Source organism: Porites lutea, chromosome 3 (genome assembly GCF_958299795.1).
Source record: "Porites lutea chromosome 3, jaPorLute2.1, whole genome shotgun sequence".
NCBI classification, from domain to species: domain Eukaryota; kingdom Metazoa; phylum Cnidaria; class Anthozoa; order Scleractinia; family Poritidae; genus Porites; species Porites lutea.
The window spans coordinates 24,273,014-24,292,472 of record NC_133203.1 but is presented as its reverse complement, the minus strand read 5'-3'; the positions used below and the strand labels follow the sequence as shown (position 1 = coordinate 24,292,472).

Sequence of the window (19,459 nt, the reverse complement as noted above, 5' to 3'; positions counted from 1 at the left end):
GACAAAATTAAAGATATCGATACTATCCAGTGACTTATGCGTCTTTATCAGACTGGGCCAGACTCAGTAAAGAGTCTGGAAAGGGGGATCCTGATCCTACATTCCCGCTTCTTTTTCATTTGAATCCTGCATCCCTGCTTCTTTCATCACTATCCCAAATATCAGTTTCTTTCCCAATCTGCATTGATCCACACTCAAATTCTGGCAAATGCTGCTTCCCAGATAGCAGTCAAATCCTGCATCCCATCAACGTTTTAACGAATACCTCACTGTTTGTTGGTCAAATTCCAGATCCCATAAATACCCTTTCAGACCCTGTCAGTAAATTATCCTGTACCCTGAATCTCAAACCTCCTCTTTCCCAACCCCTAAGGAAGGCCTTATACTCTGGCAAACCCCTGAATTGTAGCTACAATCAGTGACAAAATAATAATATTATTGTTGTGAGATTGTCCTCAAATGAGGTAACTTCAGGGAACAAAACAATCCACACCCCTCCCCCTCCCATCCATTCAAAGTTGGGGTGTTTGCTGTTTCCTACAGGTAGCCTTGACAGTGGCACAACATGGTGTGGGAAGGATTGGGGAAACAAAGCTTTATTCTCCCCTTTCTATGTTGGTAAAACGTCAGGGGAGCCCTTTAGGGCAAAGTGTCTTTTTGTCGGCGATTAATAATAGGTTTGACTGTGATATCATTAACCCTTTCACTGCCAGGGTGTTTGATGGAGTTTTGTAAGGCGACTCTAGCTTTTGAGTCTGTGGACGAAATTCTATGATGTGACCATTCAAATGAAAACTCTCTGCCTGTACTTTCACATGATGCTATTTGTTTTTCACAATTTTGGAAAATGAAATTTGGAAATTTGGTCGAAACTTGCCTTTGGCCACATTTGGCAGTGAAAGGGTTAATAAATTATATCCGTCGATCTTCGAGACTAAAGCTGCCTTTTTCTGAACAGAAACACTTCGTATTATGTCCTTATGAAGCATTGGAAGGTGTTGTTTTCAAATGTTCCAACAGCCATTCGTGGGTAACAAACCAAAAGCTATTGGGCTTGTGAATTTGCCGGGCAAAAAAACCCATCTGCGAACGCGGTGAAATAACATGAAGATGCAGGTGTTGAATAGAATTAAATGGAGGCCAGTGATAGCCACATAACGCGTCGTTGACATCAGCTTGATTATCTTGAAGAACCTTCTTTCCAACTTCAAACAAACGTTCCACCAACTTGTATGTTTCAGAGTGAAGCGTCTTTGGATTTCCGTGATGTTCCTTCGGCACCACTAAATAATGGTGTTTTGCAGCTGGTTTACGATCTGGAAACACTGCGATTTCCTCATCTTCGTAAATTAATTGAGTTTTGTCCTCTTTTGCGGCAATTTTGCAGAAAATGCAATCTGGTTGCCTGCCCAAACCCTCTCTTTCAGCCGCCATGTTGGAAACGACCGTGAGAGAGTGGGTCGAGGTTCCGCAAGACATGCGTGGATGCGTCCGCATTATATCTTTTAGGCAATTTTTTAGTCACAAAGAATTTGTCAGAGTTTGTGGAATTTTCGTCGTTATTCGCTTCTCCCGGCCCTTCGCCTGGGTCCTTTTCGTGTAGAAAGCTATGTCTGACAATGACAAATCTCTAGAAGATTTCTTCGCGAAAAAGGCGAAAGGGAAGAAGGGGAAAGGGAAGAGCAAATTTACCACTAGCGAAGCGATCACGAAACAAGTTGGAAGCTCTCAAAAGGAGGCGGACAGCCGATCTAAGGATCAAACTGGGAAAAAGTCCTCAGGAGTAGCACCAACACCGTCCAATCAAGTAAGAATATCTTTTATTTTAATGGCTAGTCGAAAGAGCTGTCTACGAAACCGGCTATTTCACAATGCGGAATGGAGTCACGTGTAGATTATTTCGCAATTAAAATAAAACGTTTTGCCCTATTTTCCATTCCAGTTAACTATTTTTTGCCATTTTGGGTACAAATTCAAATATTTCTTGGCTTTTGTGGCTTCGTGTACAAATTATGCTGCCATGTCTCCAGTTTCAACAGGGAATATGGTTGTACATAATTTATTCATTTATTCTTGAAAAAAATTTGATTTAGAATTCGCTTTGTTTAATAATTAGTGAAACTTGATCACTCATTGAAAGCCTTACTAGCAGTCGACTAATTAAGCCTTATAATGCAGCAAAATATATACATGTATTTTGTAGTCTGCAAGGTCTATTTACACAATGTGCATTTTATTGGGGTCTTTGTTACAGTAAAGGGCCGCCAAACTACTGCAACAAGTCACCCTTGGGAAACTACAAAAAAGTGTCCATAACTGGTGCTATTTGATTGTAGGAGTGGCCCTTCTAACTTCCCATAAGCAATGGAAGAGATACAGTACACATGTGGTCCTTTTTGTGGGACCTTTCACTGCTCATATCCAAACATTGTAGACCACATTAATTAATTTGGTGCACATGCTGCATACATATCGTATTATATAATATGGGGAAAACTGCACAGTTGTACAAGGATAGGTCTGGCAGCATCCACTTACGAGAGCTTTTCTGCTTAAAGTCACAACTCTATGGCTGTTTAAAGTAATGTATCTAAGTGTGGAGGTCTTTTCTGTTGCCTGATGATTGCCTAACAAGAGGCATGAAACTCTGAGTAGCATTAAATGTTCAAGATTTAATCCAGTTCCATCAGTCTACTTGTAAGGGTAGATGTCCTATATACAGAAGGAGAAATAGTGTTCATTGGGTAAAATGAGTTTATTGAACAGTGCAAAACTAAGACTAACATGATAAAAACTCTGTAAATGAGAATACGGACATGATGAAGATATGAGGGTGGGTGGAGAAGGAAGGAAAGAGCTTACGCCTTGTTTTAGGAATTTAAGACCCTGCAATGTGGTCATTGATACAAGACTTTCGACATCTTTATTACTGGTTGATTAACCATCATTAATCAATGATTTCTCTTCAATAAGTAGAGTGTTTGCTGAGAGAGCTTTGACCGAGGGCGCTTTCCAAAAGTCAGAACTGGCCGACCAAACCATTACCAGACCAGACATTTTGACAATGAAATAGGCTTTTTCCAAGAGTTTTTGCTGAAGAACGGTCTCCTTTGTGCATACTATAGATTAATTTTTAGGATTTGACTGATCTGGCTGGATAGTCGCGATTAAAAGTGAAATTCTCATTAAGGGCTGGTCAGTTCTGACAAATGGAAAGCACCCTCTGAGTACTTGTAAAACTAAAGAACCTGACATTTACAGGGTCTCTTTAAGTTTTAAAGTACACAGCCAGGATGTAAATGAAGGCGGCCTGGCAGTAATAATATTTGAAGTACTGTAGGCAATTTGAGGCGTTCACGCCCTCATTTTACCCATTTTCCCCCAAAAGTAGAAGGCTTAAACCTCAATTAGCTGGTTTTTTAGCCAGTTGCCGGCATTTAATGAGAACCCTGCATTTAGTTTCTGAATCAAGCATTTCTCCTTCTCAATGCATAAATTACATCTTGTACCTGTGTAAAAATATGCAAAAAAATTCTATATATAGGAAGGATAGCACAATTACTGGTAATCCAGTAGTTTTCGGTGTGACCCACAAATAAGGACAGAAACAAAAAATTGAAATAAAAATAAAAAGGTTAAGAATCCCTGGCAGCTGGCCAGATACAAAACAGTTTGCAGCCTATTTACAAGGGTGGATGAGGAGTTGGACTTTGTTTTGCCAAGAACAAATCCAGCTAGCGGTTAGATTGAACTTGAGTCCAGCACTCTAACTGCTCAGTGATGATGCTCCTGCAAGCATAAATTTATTGCTCTTATGACTCATTGTACTGTTTTTCAGGATGAAGAGGAATGGATTGATTTTCAGGAGCCAACAGAAAAGGATTACTCTGGTCTAAGAATACAGTCGCTTCAGATCTCGTAAGTTGCATGTACATTGTATAACATTAATGACCACTACAGAAAATTATTACCATAACATATCATAATGCTCTTTGTTTGCCAGCCCAAAATTTTGCATAAGCATTGTTTTCAGTTTCTCTTGGGGCCATGTTAACTTCCAAGAGAAACTGAAGACAATGCTTATACAAAAATTTGGGGTGACAGACAAAGAGCATTACGGTATGTTATGGTATTTTCTGTGGTGGTCAATTACTGTTTTTGAACAATGATAATTATAATTCCACATAAAGGAAAAAAAAGTTAATTCTAGATTCTAGTTGCAACATTACAAGAGAGTTGGATCAGGAGTCAATAACAGATCACTTTCAGTTTTGATCCAACTCCCTTGCCCAGCGTCTCTCAGCTGCCAGACGGTAAAACCAAGAAAGTACAAGCAAAAATTACACTTGCTAGACCCCCAAAATTAAACATCTTTCACAGAGATCGTTGGAAATGTAAAGAGAAAAGAAGCATTTTTTTTTAATTATCATGGTAGGACTCTATGGTGGTTGCATAAAAAAATTTGTGTCTCTTTTTTGTATCAGTGAGAACACTGAAGGTGAAAATCCTGAAGGAAATGAACAAGAAGAAGAGGATGATGAAGGTACTATACTCCTGCTTTTGCATCCTCAGAACAATTATCCTTCAACTTAAACAGTTCTGACTGTAAAGGTAGCAATGTTGTTTTCAGCTCTACAATAATTATGTCAAGCTGTGGTGCTATATGGCTTTAAGCCATTCGCCCCTGAGCTGCCAGTAACCGCCCATGTGGATCCATCATTTCAAACCATGTGAGAATGAGCACAATTCAGTTAACAAGACCAGAGAAAAGGCAAAAAACCATGTAACATTGACGTGAAAATTTTCACGAAAATCTTGTTCCACTGTATCCACATAACTTTCCTTTCATCTAATCCTACATGTTGTGTTGTAAGATCCTAAAAGCTTTCCAAAAAACTTTTCCCACCAAAATGAAGCCTACTAAATGCCCAGCGAAAGAAAACAAAACGTGGCAAGAAAAACGAAAAAAGAAGGAAGGGGAGAAAGCGAAAAATAGAGGTCAAGACTGCTGTGCCAATTTTAAACCCAAAAACCATCTCAAAATTTTGATTTCTGCACATGCCCAAACTTTGCAAGGTAATATTTTGCATCTGGATCAGAAGGCTTTGTGTTAAGTTTTAGCTCTTAATAGCGTGACAGTGACCAAAAACCTACTTGATTAGCTTCAAAATGCGTTTTTCAACAAGATTTCCAAGGGCGAATTGGTTAAGTAAAGTACAGTACCAAGCTTTTTGAAAAAAATCCACTTTTGAGCATAAAACAACCAAATCTGGCCATTGGATGTAAAATCAGGTGAAAAAAAATTAGCGAAAGGTGATTTTTAGGTTTTTTGATTAAGGAATCATTGTCGGTGCACTAGAATTACCTTATTACATGTACATGAATTCTTTGCAACACAGTCATTTACTTATTTTAGGATTTAGAGGTCATCTACATTACATTTACTCAATGGCTTTGTGTGGGTGTCACATTCAGAAGTGCTCTTACATGCAGACTCCTCTAATGTGGCATTTACAAGTTTGTTATTTCCTTGACAATGTGATTTTTAACATTTTTCAAATTTAGGTATAATAACTTGATTAACCCATTCGCTCCTAGAGATTTTGCCGAAAAACGCGTTTTGAAGCTAGTCGAGTGGTTTTCTGGTCACTGTCGTGCTATAAAGAGCTAAAACTTACCACAAACTGGTTTACAGGTCGAACACTTCGCGGTCTTCCGATCCAGATGCAAAATATCAGCTTGCGAAGTTCGGGCATGCGCAGAAAGCAAAATTTCGACATAGTTTTTGGGTTTAAAAGTGACACAGCAGTCTTGACTTTTACTTTTCGCTTTCTCTCCTCCCTTCTTTTTTTGCTTTTCTTGCCTCCTTTTTTTTTTCTCTTGCTGGGCATTTAGTAGGCTTGATTTTGGTGGGAAGAGTTTTTAGGAAAGCTTTTAGGATCTTAGGATTAGGCGAAAGGAAAGGTAGGTGGGTAATGGGACAAGATTTTCATGGAGATTTTCAGGTCAATGTCACGTGGTTTTTTGCTTGTTTCTCCGGTGTCCTTGACTGAATTGTGCTCATTCTGGTATGGTTTGAAAGATCTCTTCACTCTGCACAAGTTAGTGAAGAAAGTTGTCCTTGACCGTTAAAACTGATGACGTCACAATGGGTAGAAAGGACCTGGATCCGCACGGGCGGTTACGGGCGGTTCAGGGGCGAATGGGTTAAAAAACATCAGCACCAGTAAAATAATGACCTTGCAGTGTATGTCAACAGTATCAATAGAAAGTTGTGAGAAGCTGTTTATCTTTGATATACTACTTATTATCTACTTGGTGTTGAATGAATACATGTATTTGTCATTATCCTTCTCCATTTGCTCTGAAAAGTGGTAACTGTTAAGGTTTGTAAAGAAAAGTATTATGTAATGCCATTTAATCTCTCACACACTTGTAACTCTAATGAGTTGTTTCTAACGATAATAGAAGTTCCACAGGCTGTACTTTATTCTAGCTTCATCTTATGTTAGCGACACTTATCTTTTGGATCATGTTTCTTGTTAGAGCAAAAATTTTGGGTACAAAGATATTTTGTTTCATTTTTCTTACAGGGGAATCATCATTATCGAAAGACAAATCTACCGGACCATGGAAACAAGCCCAAGCAGCAGCAACAGCATCGGCAAGCGCTGGTAAGTAACAGCCAATATTGTCAACCAAAATACACTTAAGACTAAGGGTCGGTTATTTAAACGAAGTCTAACTTAGGTTGTGGTTTAAGAAATCATTGGACCTCCAGATCTCTTTGTTAGTGGGTGAATTTAAGAAACTAAGTGCTTTTCCAGTCTGCGCTATTTGCTCTATTGAAATAGTTCATGATAAATGTGACCCTACAGGGCTGTGTGCTCTAACAGAGCCCGGTGGCCCCTGGCACCTAACTTTTGCCCTCGGGCAAGTAGCAAATCTTAGTTTTTTCGTACAAATCATATGCTGGGCACCCTAGATTTTACAGGTTCATAGCACTGGGCGCCCTTCAATTCTGCTTAGAGCACAGCCTTGCCCTATTTGAGAAAGCCGGACTTAATGGAAATAGCATCGAGCCAAATGCATTCTGAAACATTTGAATGAATTTCAACGAATTCCCAATGCATTTTGAGGCATTAGTAATGTTATCCAATGGAACCTAAAAATGTTGAAAACCATTTGAAAATCATTCGGAAGCATTCAGGAAACATTTTCAAATGTTTGCAAAATGTTTCAGTTTAACATCATTTCTTTGCATATTTGTCTGTCGCGTTTTCGTGTGAGAAGTCACATTTTGAATATGAAACTGAAAGCAAACTTTGCTTCTTCTTAATCGTGGAATGGTGGTAAACATAGGTACACTGATGAACTACTCACCTCTTTAAAGCTTCTCTTGAATCCAGAAGTTACCTTTATTACAAAAGGCCATAGTCCCTTGAAAAACAGCAACATTTGCACAGAAATATTTTGGAGATACGTCAAAGGACATGTCTCAGAGTAATAAATGATAAAAAATGTTACCATGTAACCGAATGATAACGCAATGAAATACATCGTTTCTCAAGAAGCACATCGTCAATTCTCATAATAAGACTAGAAACCACAATATTTGTATAACAGATTTTTCTGCTCCAAATCAACTCCTGAGAAAACATCAGCGTCGTTACTTTAATCAATATACATGGGCTAGATAGGTATGTGTCCCTCAGTAAGGTATAGTTTTTGAAGGTCTCAAACCCTAGATAGGGTATTGTTGGCATTGTGCTCCTGGAGTGATCCTTCGGTAAGGTACGTATATTGTATCGGTGAAAATTCTGAGTGTATAAAATAATTATTGTCAGAACATCTTTCGATTGTTAGAATTTAAGCAGTTTGTGTGGAAGTGAGTTTTTGTTTTTCCCTTGAATATATATATTTTTTTCGGTTTGAGCCTTAAATATGGTATCAATATTCATTTTTTTCTTTAATTAGCATCAGGGTTTATGTACCTGAGTGGCTTTTTTGGGACAAGACTTAGGCGGAATTTTAGGTGATGACTGGACTGTATCTACATCTACATGTTACAGGATTAATATTTTTTCTTTTGTTTATTTGTTTTAAATGTACATAGCTGCACAACCATCTGAAGAAGCTAAACCCGTAGGAGCATACAGACCACCTGCTTACAGAGCCCCTGGAAGGAGGGGCCCAGCGACAATGGGCAAGTCAAAAACACCAGAAATTGATAGCGAAATTGCTTTTCCCTCTTTATCAGCTTCCATGGCATCTGCAAAAGGGTAAGTTCTTCTTGAAAAAAAGTGTCCTACAGGACATGCTTTACAAATTCCTCCTATTGGTGACATACAAAGTACGTGTACAGTCTAACCTCTCGTTATGGACACCTCTGTAATACGGACACCTCTCTATTACTTACAGTTCATTTGGTCATAGAAATGCCAAAAAATCATGCATTCCCTACCTCTATAATATGGACACCTCTGTAAAGCAGACACTTGGTTCTGTCCCTTTGGTGTCCGTATTAAAGAGGTTTGACTGTATTAGATGTATGGAGAACAGTGTGAAAAATAACGCATCCTGGGTTGAAAGGATTGATATAATTGAACAGTAAAAATATTAGTATTAGCAAGTATAACAACTAATGATGCTCCTATGCTTTGGTGACCTCATGAAGCCATTATCAAGGAATGAATAAAAGAAAGAGAGTTTGAAAAGAGTAAAAGTTGTGTAAATTTGTATAAACTAAGCTAAGATTGAATTATTTCTTACTCATTACTTGATAATGGCCTCATGGGATTGCCAAAACCTTGGGACATTAATATTGTCAGTTTCTACTTGCTTACACTGTGTGTACCTCAGAATCTATTAATACAAAAAATCATCAGCTCCCAAACAAAACAGAAGCAAGCAGTTTGTGCATTGCACTTTAAGTAAAGTGGCCCATTTCTCAGATTATCACTGAGATTCTTGAACAGAATGTATTGAATAATTAAATAATTTTGTTATTATTTTCAGTTGTTTGATTGACCTGCTATTCCAGTTTCAGAATTAGAAGAATAATATTATTATTCTACTAATTCTGAAAATAGCAGCTCAATAGAACACCTGAAAATAATAACTCAATACACACTTCTTACGTAAATGTTTTTATTGATTTTATCAGTGAAAAGACCAGCAATGGAGGAAAGAATTTTGAAACTGTGAAACATGGTTCACGAACTCTCACAAGCTTAGCTGATCGGCGTCCAGAACTGGATTTGGAAAATAAATTTGATGCTCTGAGGAGAAGCTAAACTAACCTAAACCTTGGTACACGCTGAATGCTCCAGCTCTATGAAATCCAGGAGATACTTGGTGATGTCTGGAGTTCTAAGAATGATGCTCTCATTCAATGATTATGTTATTTTTAAATTCTGTTTTCTTTTGACCTTAAGGCAGTTTCTTTTAATTTGTTTGAAGACAAACATTCTCATTCCCGCATTTAGAACAGAAGAACTGAACTGTTTAAATATGGTTGAAAAGGGAGTAAGATCACAATTTCCTTGCAAATGTGGATAGCCAAAAGGACTGTTTTGCAGTGTAAACTGCGTGTAAAAATCATAATAATTTGTGCATTGGACATTGTTATAATAATTATTATTTGTATCTAAGTGCTTTCTAAGGCCTGTTTACATGGAGGTAGGGGGACCCCAGGTAGGTGAGGTAACCTGCTTAAGTGGGTTAACCCACCTGCCCATATAATCTCTCATTTTAATGTGATTGCGTTTACATGTTAGGTTACCTCACCAACGTGGGGTCCCCCCACCTTCATGTAAACAGGCCCTAATTCAAGCTGTCAAGTCGCTTTTCAAGATAACAATATAGGAACAAACAATAAATTGTTGGGCGAGGCTGAATATCATAATTATGAAGAATTATGCAGATCAAATAATGGTGTTAAACACTCTCTAACTGATAATCATTGTTATTTTTTTTATTTATTCAAATTATTTCCGTGCTAAAAATCCTTATGTTAATGTACAATTGTTTTTATAAAAACAATTGCCTGTTACTCAGTAGTTATAGCATACTGCAGTGTACTTAATGTGTAACTTCTTTTACAATCATTTCATCTGCACTTCAGAGTATGTGTTTTAACCATTTCTGGCATTTTTATGCTCTCCAGATTCCAACTCAGCTGCCTTTGTCTGAAGTGCACCTTCTTTCGATGTAATTTTGGACCAAAAAAATGTTGTCAGTAGGCCATTTCTGAGTTCCAAAAATCCTTACTTTCAAAACGAGGCTAAGTGCAAAACCTTCCTTCTGATAATGAGTTTTATCATTCGTTGCAAATTGCTCTTCCTTTTCATTGGCCGAGAGCTCACCTCGTGACCTGCAATTAAGTGGCTACAATTAATAATGGTCTGCTCATGCGCACTGTCTTCCAACTTTGTTTGGCTTTGTTTGGCTGCAAATAATATTCTGCTCATGCATAAATGAAACCACGCTTTTCTCCTTGTTGCGATTGCTCTTGAGTGAAAATGGCAGATTGCTTCACTTCCCGAAGATATTCCTTAAAAAAGCAAACTCAGTGATTGAATGATAAAGCAATAATTATTGAAGTTGGTTATCGCAAAATATCGTGTTTTGTCAGTGCCTCACAGATCAATTATTTACCTCAGCCCTCGGCTTCGGCAAATAATTGATCTGCCCGCCACTGACAAATCAGGATATTTTGCTCAACCTCGTCCAATAATAGTTCATTATTTGCATGAGAATTAATAAAAGATCATGTCCACGTCAACGGCTTCGCACTTAGCCTTGATGTGAAACAGAGGTGTGGGGAGACTCGGAAATGGCCTTTTATTTAATAACATTGGATGCCTGACATACTGTGAGGCAAATCTCCCAATTTTTAGCCTGTGAATACAGCCTTCTCTCCTTGCTTCTCGCTGCTGGAGACATCCCTATTTATATCAGCGAGTGGTGATGAATGTATTCACAGGCTACCCAATTTTAGCCTGTACTACATGTACGTAGCTTCTTATGGAAACTTTTGTGGGGGATCTAAACCAATCGAAAACAGAGAAATACTTTGAATAAATAATCCTTGTTATTAGCTTAGAATGTAGTTATCATTATTGATGTAATTATTGGATGAGGTTGAGCAGATAGTTGATAGTAATTGGATTCAGCTTTCATATGATCTGAAGAATTGTGAAGATCAAGGGCCTGAAACAGAATCCAGTTTTTGTTTTATTTTTTCATTGCAACGAATTCTTACTTAAAAACATGCTTACCTCGATCGACGTCATTTATCTTTTCCTCGGACAATTCAGGATATAAAGGGAGCTTCAGTCTAGCATATATTCTTCAAATAGCAGCTGTCATAAGTTTACACTGTAGCTATATATTTGTTGGTTTTGCTATGTTTAAAGGCAGGAATTCGGGTGTATCTTCCTCTCCAAACTTGATATTTTTGGCTATTTTCTGCAGCTCTAAGAAAACAACTGAACTAACGCTTATTTGTCTATTTTGAATGAATAATAGTGGAAGTTAGCAAAGCATAGGTCTATGTTGTTTTGATCAGGTGGATAACACAAACCAATGCTTTGATGATCCTCAGTATCGTGTAACTGAATGCATCATTTGTATGCTCATTCCTAAACATTATTTTTGTACATCAAGAAGTGTGCCCCAAAATTAAAAATCAACAACACATCAACTTCCATACAACTTTGTTTTAAGCTTACAGCTAACAAATACTAAACATTTCCACACAAATTTCAAGCTTTTATTTTTGAAAACTTAAAGCAGGTTTTTTTTCTCGCTTTGCATGAACCATGATGAAAATTGCTCGTGGCAGCTAGTTATGCGGTAGCTTTAAAACACTATTGCCAAGAAAATGGTGTCATTTTTCACTGCCCTTAAAGTATTCTGTAGATTAAAGCAACGCATCAAATAGAGTAGCAGCTGAAATAAGGCAAATAAGCAGTGTGCCTGACTGGCCAGTGAAAATCTGGTGACAGAAGTGCATAATAAAAAGTGTTGTCACATGCAGTTTTATTTTTATTCTCGCCGTAAACATCCTTTGAGTCCCAGAGTTTTTTTGTAGTATTAGCCTGCGTAGCAGGCGCTTGGAAGTAGTGGGCGAAAGAGAGAACGGGCGAGGGCGAGGGCGAGGGAGACACGCGAGGGCTGAGGGAGCTCCCTCCCCCCTTGCGTGTCTCCTTCTCGAGCGCCGGTTTTTTTCTTGTGCTCACTACTTCCAAGCGCCTGCTACGCAGGCTATTTTAGTATATATTTGTAGAGGGAATGTATTTCTGCATTACAGGAACTTTAATGGGAAGCTTTCGGCGAAACAATTCTGGGATCGTTTTGGTGGATAAGCACACGCGCAAGCAGTTTTGCATGGGCGATGTTTACGTTTCTCTCGGGACGATTGACGATCCCATGAGAAGATGAAGACAATGCGTATGCAAAACTGTTTGCGTGTGTTGACACACAAATTTCACGCTTTTATTATTGAAAACTTAAAGCAGGTTATTTTTTCTCTCTTTGCATGAACCATGAAATGAAAATTGCTCGTGGCAGCTAGCTATGTGGTAGCTTTAATTGCGCTATCCAGTGCATAATGATTTACCCGGTGGATAGTGACGGTTATCCCCCTTTTGAGTTTTGACGATTAATGCACGCCCAGTGTGGATTTATAAGAGAGGAAACAATAGTTGCATAGCCTCCCTAGCCTGTGTATAGACGTCCCCCTTCCCTTAGAAAAAATCGATTTTTTTTCCGAGAGAGGGGGGAAGTCTGTACACAGGCTAAGTCTCCCACGCAGGCCTTTTTAGGGGAGCTCGTATTTCGTCCCTCCCCACAGGAAGGATTTACACGAACTCCTCTGAAAACGCCTGCGTGGGAGGCTAAATTTTGCATTACCATGACGGGCTTTGCTCACCAAAAAAAATTATGCAAATTAGGCTAAGGGTAGATTGAATCTACCCATGGCTTATGATTAACTGAAACGGGAGATCACAATTCGCGCCTTCATGCGACAAAGGTGTTACTTTGGAATCCTCGGTAATTACTTTTTTTCGCACTTGCCGGCATCCAAAAACACCCGGCGTGGGAATCACGAGACGTATAAATAAGACATTTCTTGACATAATAAAAAGGTTTTCCAGATACGGACGCGCAGTTGTTGGCTTTACTCGCGTGGAGACACACGTCAACTGTTAATTCTCACGCGAAATAGTATTCAAGGCATGGCTCTACTGTAAAAAAAACCCGCTCTTTATTGATCGCACAACCATAATTATAGAAGGCGATAGCAAGAGAAATAACTATCACTCGAATGGGATAATCGAAGATCAAGAACCAAACCTTAACGAGAGCGGGGTTTATATCTGTTACTAAAGAGAAATTGAAAATGAAACATAAACCCTTTGCCGACTCAGAAAATATTACGAGAAGCTAAGGTTTACCACCCGAGAAACATTTTAATGACGGCCTAAATCTATTCTTACGGGAGGAATGAAATTATTTGCAATTATGTCGATCGAACAGTATACTATCTTCTGTCTATTACTGTGTAGTCGGCAGCAACATTACACAAAACGGCGCCAGCAACGAGGTTCGATGTGATAAATTAAGTACATTTACTTACCTGTGATAAATTAATGTTTACTCAATGAGAATGATTTAATCCCAGATAAACTACGATTCCCGAAACAGGAACATTCGGAATTCTTGGACATCAGTAACTACAACCGACTTATAGCAGCTTCATTTTAATAGCGACTTGATTCTATAGTAATAAACCGTGAGATCTAACTCAAAGCTCACAGGGCACGGCGAAGGGAAGGCAACCAGAGGATTTGAAGTAATCTCGGGAAGTTAACCCTAAGATTCTATTTTGCTAAGGTAATGCCTTGATTTATTTAACGTACGATAATTGACTCGGTTTTTTTTTACAAACACATTGTTTTGCAACCCAAGCTTCTTAATTAAGCCAGAGAAGGGAATTTTTTGTCGTCGATTTTCATTGACAAAATCATTTGTAAGAACTAATAGAAGCTAATAGACATGTGAGTGTTATAACTTTTCATTTGACGTTTTACAGTACGGATAGCTCGGTAACAAGCGGCAAGATAATTTCGTTTTTACACACATATATTAGCATCGTTTGAAATTAACGAATAATACTAATAATAAAAACGTTTTGATGGTGTTATCATGATTTTGGTTAAAACAATTTTGTCACACTGTGTCGCTGAAAGTTTATCTCATTACCCAAGCAATAACTGTAACTAAAGTAAATTCTATGTGAATTTCTGAAAGAAAACTAAAGCAAATCAGTGTACACTCCATCACCTGCTGCAAATTATAGCCCTGTGTCAAAGAAAAATAGTTTTAAATCACTCAATAATGATGTTGATAATAATAGCAATAAACAATAATAATAATAATCCGAAACAGAACCAGTTAGTACAAAATGAAAATGATGAAAATTAGGTCCTGTCATCAGATAACAACAGTCCACAAATGAACTGACTACCCAAGAGAAACAGAACCAGTTAGTACAAAATGAAAATGATGAAAATTAGGTCCTGTTATCAGATAACAACAGCCCATAAAGAACTGACTACCCAAGAGAAACAGAACCAGTTATTACAAAATGAAAACTGTGATGAAAATTAGGTTCTGTCATCAGATAACAACAGTCCACAAATGAACTGACTACCCAAGAGAAACAGAACCAGTTAGTAGAAAATGAAAACTGTAATGAAAATTAGGTCCCGTCATCAGATAACAACAGTCCATAAATGAACTGACTACCCAAGAGAAACAGAACCAGTTAGTACAAAATGAAAATGATGAAAATTAGGTCCCGTCATCAGATAACAACAGTCCATAAATGAACTGACTACCCAAGAGAAACAGAACCAGTCAGTACAAAATGAAAACTGTGATGAACATTAGGTCCTGTCATCAGATAACAACAGCCCATAAATGAACTGACTACCCAAGAGAAACAGAACCAGTTAGTACAAAATGAAAACTGTGATGAAAATTAGGTCCTGCCATCAGATAACAACAGCCCATAAATGAACTGACTACCCAAGAGAAACAGAACCAGTTAGTACAAAATGAAAACTGTGATGAAAATTAGGTCCTGTCATCAGATAACAACAGTCCATAAATGAACTGACTACCCAAGAGAAACAGAACCAGTTAGTAGAAAATGAAAACTATGATGAAAATTAGGTCTTGTTATCAGACTACCCAAGAGAAACAGTACCAGTTAGTTTAAAATAATAATGATAAAAATTAGGTTTTGTCATCAGATAACAACAGCCCATAAATGAACTGACTACCCAAGAGAAACAAAACCAGTTAGTACAAAATAATTATGATAAAAATTAGATTTTGCCATTAGGTAACAAAAGCCCATAAATAAACTGACTACCGAAGAGAAACAGAATAATAAAGCTAAATGTTTTCTTTAAATTGAAGTGACCAGAAAACAGAAATACCTCACTGTATTGGGAATAATTTGAGTAAAAACAAACTTACCTCAAGTCTAATATCACTAATATGTAACTTAAGTCCGTAACAGAATTTACAAGGCCATCCGGTGGAATGATATTCTGGCGAAGAAGATTGGTGATCAAACGAACGTGGAAGCGACGTACACAGTAGCTGGCATCATCGGTTGAATTCCACTTCGGCATAGGCCGATTTGGCGGGTTCAAGTTCCCGCGTTGCCACGTCTTTCGTCAGGAAATCTCCTAAACATTTCATTTTTGGAGAAACCCGTCGGCCGGACTCCACATATTTCTTTTTTGAGTGCATGCCAATGCTTTTGGGGGTTGTAACCCTCGACAGACTCGAAATGGGAAACGAAGACTCATACCGTCGACGGTCGCCTTCACTTCAAATGGTTTCGAAATCAAAACCACAGCGCTTTTGAACTTTGAAAGTCTAAGGTAGAATATTAATTAGTCAGTAAGAATTTAACTCGGTTACATCGCATGATCGCTGCCTGACCGTCAAAAACAAAAAAAAATCGTACATGTACGTTGCCGTCCATTCATTTGAGCGGCACTGGAAACAAGTTTATGCGGCGCTTTGTCACACATTTCCACATGAAATACGGGTCGCTCCTTCAAAAATTTTATCAAAGTGACAAAGGAAATATAAAATGCTTTAACGTAATGTCTTTTAAGCCTGGCGTGCCCCGTCCAAATCACCGGCAGTCCGATCTGGATTTGTTTATCATGTAAATTACTTTCTACGGGTAGATGACGCGAGCTTTTATTTTTAAGATACATTTCGAATGATCAAAATCTTTTTCATTTTAAACACAAAGGTCACGCCGCAATAAAACGGTTGCGTGGGATGCTGGCTCCTCGCCTTGCCTCGCGCTCGAATGACGCGTCTCTCGCTGATACTTGGTGTCTGGTTTACTTATTATGTTCCGGTCTTAATTAGTTTTATGACACCAAGCAAACACCTTTGTATCGCGTACCAGGGCATCAATTTCCGGCGCCTGCTGAGATTTTTTTTCTTGAGCAAAGCTCCTCATGCCTGCCTTCCCCGGGGCAAGCTAAAGGATCTGTTAAATGACCCCACCTGTTCAGCTTCGTGAATGTGCTTTACAGGTCAGTCACTAATATGTCTGCACTTTGTAAAATGACTGACCCATATGGTCCGTGATTAATAGATTAACTGTGCCAAGAGCAGCTCCGATGGACATTTCTCAGATGACTATTTTAATTCCGCCATTTTCCGGTGTCTGAATATTAGAGAAGACCGAAGGAATCCTCTTGATGACGCGGTTTATTTTTTATGTTTTTTCGGGCAATAACTTCGTTTTAATAACTCGGAATAACCAGTGTCGGTGTATTGGTGGTGTTTTTTTCAGAGGATCTGACTGGGTGAAGTAAGTATTTGAAGTATTCATCGTTTTATTTATACTTTGCTGGCTCATTCGTGTTCCGGTAAACAGAAACAACTCGTCATCTCGATGTGATAGTTAAGAAATACCATGGGGAAAACGGCAGAAACCGACTGCAAAAGCAATTTGTCATGTCTCATTTTCGAGGAAACTTTCACTTCGCAAGTGCATACGCTCACTGAGTGCAAATGCATTTTATTCGTGACTTTGATATTTTATTATTGGCTGTAAATCTAATACTTTTAATTTATTAGATAGGAAGTTACTGGATTAGCGTGCACTTATAACCATTTTTGCGATACCTTGTGTATGGATAGAATGCTGATTCCAGACTCTGGAATAGAGCTATCCCGAAGGCACGTTTTCAGAGACTGTACAAGATCATACAATCAGCGGGTCTCCAGGTCACCAGTTGAAAAATTCCCTCTTTGCTCTTGCTAACTGTTAGCTGTTGATGTATGATCTTTTCATCATGATGCTATCTGTTCTATAAATATCAGTTACAAGTACGGTATCTTAATACCGTAATTGTTATTTGTAAATGCTACTTGTCAATGCTACTTTAACAGGAAGTAGCATTGTTCTCCCGGAGGACGACTCTCATGTAACGCTTCCTTGCTTCACGCATTAAGTGCCGACTATAGCCTAAGGCCTTCCCTTTGGGGATTAAACGCTCAGGCTAACCGCTAACCCTCCTGGCCTAACGCCTTATTTGGGGGGGGGACTCCCCTATGAAACAAACGGAGATTTTCCTTATATTGGCTCTAGACCCAATCTCCTCTCCCCTCCCCTTTGGACGCTTGCCATGCTCGCTACTTTAGGGGTGTGAATTGCAAATTGAGATTTCCCCTAGGCCGGTAGTCCCGACGGAATGCTAATATTTTACCTATACACTACAAGTGTGTGAAGGGATACTGATGTATATAAAGAGGAACCAAACTTTGTCATTCTGCATTACAGATAGCACTCGAACAACATCTTTCAAAAAGCGCAATTAAAACCACTATATATAGCTCTCTCTCTCCAGTTAATATTAGTACATGATACAGATGCACTCAACAGTGCGCGTAATAGCACAGGTGTTTATAGCGATAATAAAGTTTACAGTAAAAATACTATTTCACCGGTTCCTTACTTAAGTTTTGAATAGTCTCGGAGGTCAAATATCTTAAGTGATTATCTGTCATAGTATCGAGCATTCCCCGGCAAAATGAGAGTACTAAAACCATGAATAGTCTAACTTTTCTTTGTTCATACGTGAGTTACTTCAAAATTACGGGCTATCAAACTTGTACAAATTGCTCGGAGACTGTTGCCTGACTACTATTGAAGATACAATCTTTACAGTACTGTTTTTCAGGTGTTTAGTTCAGATGAAGCAACAAAGACATGTCATGTATGATAGGTTGCTTTTGATTGCCTATCAGAGAAAGTCCGAAATTTTTGTGATGAAATGTAAAATCCTCAAAAATATTTTGTTTAATTTAAATCCATCTCTGAAGGAGATTGTGGTGCAACAAAGATTTTGTTGGGAAACCCGAATCAGATCTTGATAGATACACTCTGAAATCAAAATTTCTGTTGTGGTCCTAAACTGGGGACCGTTTCGCGAGGTGAATAAAGTACAGTTTTATCTCTTGAGTCTATTTGGCTCCCCCAATACAGTCAAATTACCTAGGGCTGATTTGGACCCAAAGGTTGAAATGGGCCCCAGGGTAGACTCGAATAGCCTTTTGATTGAGCTTTTTGGTCTAAATTGTGCTCAAATGGCTCCAAAAGGAGCTGAATCAGACTTTGACCTGCAGGGAATTGGCACTTTGGGGCTGAAACAGATCTTTTTAATTTTCGGTGTACATGGTGTAGGCAAAATTCAGGTTTCCCAATCGGAAAATCAGGGCGTACTGCAAACAAAACACAAAGTTTATTGATAGACAGCAGAACAAAGAGACCTTTGGAAAGGACTAACGTGTGTTTGACTCTTGTTTTAAAATTGTTTTTTTTTTTTAGGTTTAAACATGGGCGAAATGACTTGGTGGTACTGACTCGAGGATGGTGACGCGATTTGGAGGAAATTGTTGAGAGATCATTGTACATTGCAGCGACATTGTGTACCGAGTCTAGAAAGTCCGACTTACAATTTACGGCGCAAATTTTCAGCTTCTATGAAACAGTTGAAAAATTAATCAGCACGCAGTCGTTAAAGCGATTAGATGAAGCTCTTCACATTCAAGAGGACGGCACTTGAAAAGTAACACCCAAGGTCATTTATTGGCCCGAAATCTTGACCTGCCGGGCACTGGCCTTAAAAACCCAGTAAACTATTTCGAAGATAATTCAATTATACGTCGAGACGAAAACACTCAATTCGTGATAAGCGTTCATTTAAAGCGTATTGCCACTCAACATTACAACGGGTTACAGTCAAAAGGCGTTGAAGTGATATAAATTGACTTGTGGGAAGGCGGGTAACCAGCCTCGGATTTACAGGTACACGTCACACAACCTGCCCTCACACGTGAC

The 19,459-nt window shown here is 38.5% G+C and overlaps 2 protein-coding genes across 2 annotated transcripts; one reads left to right on the top strand and one right to left on the bottom strand.

Moving 5' to 3' along the window:
• Positions 1-978: 978 nt before the first annotated feature.
• Positions 979-1,434, bottom strand: LOC140932014 (adenosine 5'-monophosphoramidase HINT3-like). The gene has a single exon (XM_073381680.1). The coding sequence runs from the start codon at positions 1,432-1,434 to the stop codon at positions 979-981; it is 456 nt and encodes a 151-aa protein (XP_073237781.1).
• Positions 1,435-1,477: 43 nt separating this feature from the next.
• Positions 1,478-11,265, top strand: LOC140930747 (protein CDV3 homolog A-like). Its single transcript, XM_073380455.1, has 6 exons — positions 1,478-1,807; positions 3,839-3,918; positions 4,485-4,543; positions 6,594-6,674; positions 8,117-8,282; positions 9,167-11,265. The coding sequence occupies exons 1-6, from the start codon at positions 1,610-1,612 to the stop codon at positions 9,294-9,296; spliced, it is 714 nt and encodes a 237-aa protein (XP_073236556.1). The 5' UTR covers positions 1,478-1,609; the 3' UTR covers positions 9,297-11,265.
• The last annotated feature ends 8,194 nt before the right edge of the window (positions 11,266-19,459 follow it).

Coding starts and splice junctions, on each gene's coding strand:
- LOC140932014 (XM_073381680.1), bottom strand. CDS start 1,434: ATGGCGGCTGAAAGAGAGGGTTTGGGCAGGCAACCAGATTGCATTTTC.
- LOC140930747 (XM_073380455.1), top strand. CDS start 1,610: ATGTCTGACAATGACAAATCTCTAGAAGATTTCTTCGCGAAAAAGGCG. Junction 1,808..3,838: donor CACCAACACCGTCCAATCAA/GTAAGAATATCT, acceptor ACTGTTTTTCAG/GATGAAGAGGAATGGATTGA. Junction 8,283..9,166: donor TCCATGGCATCTGCAAAAGG/GTAAGTTCTTCT, acceptor TGATTTTATCAG/TGAAAAGACCAGCAATGGAG.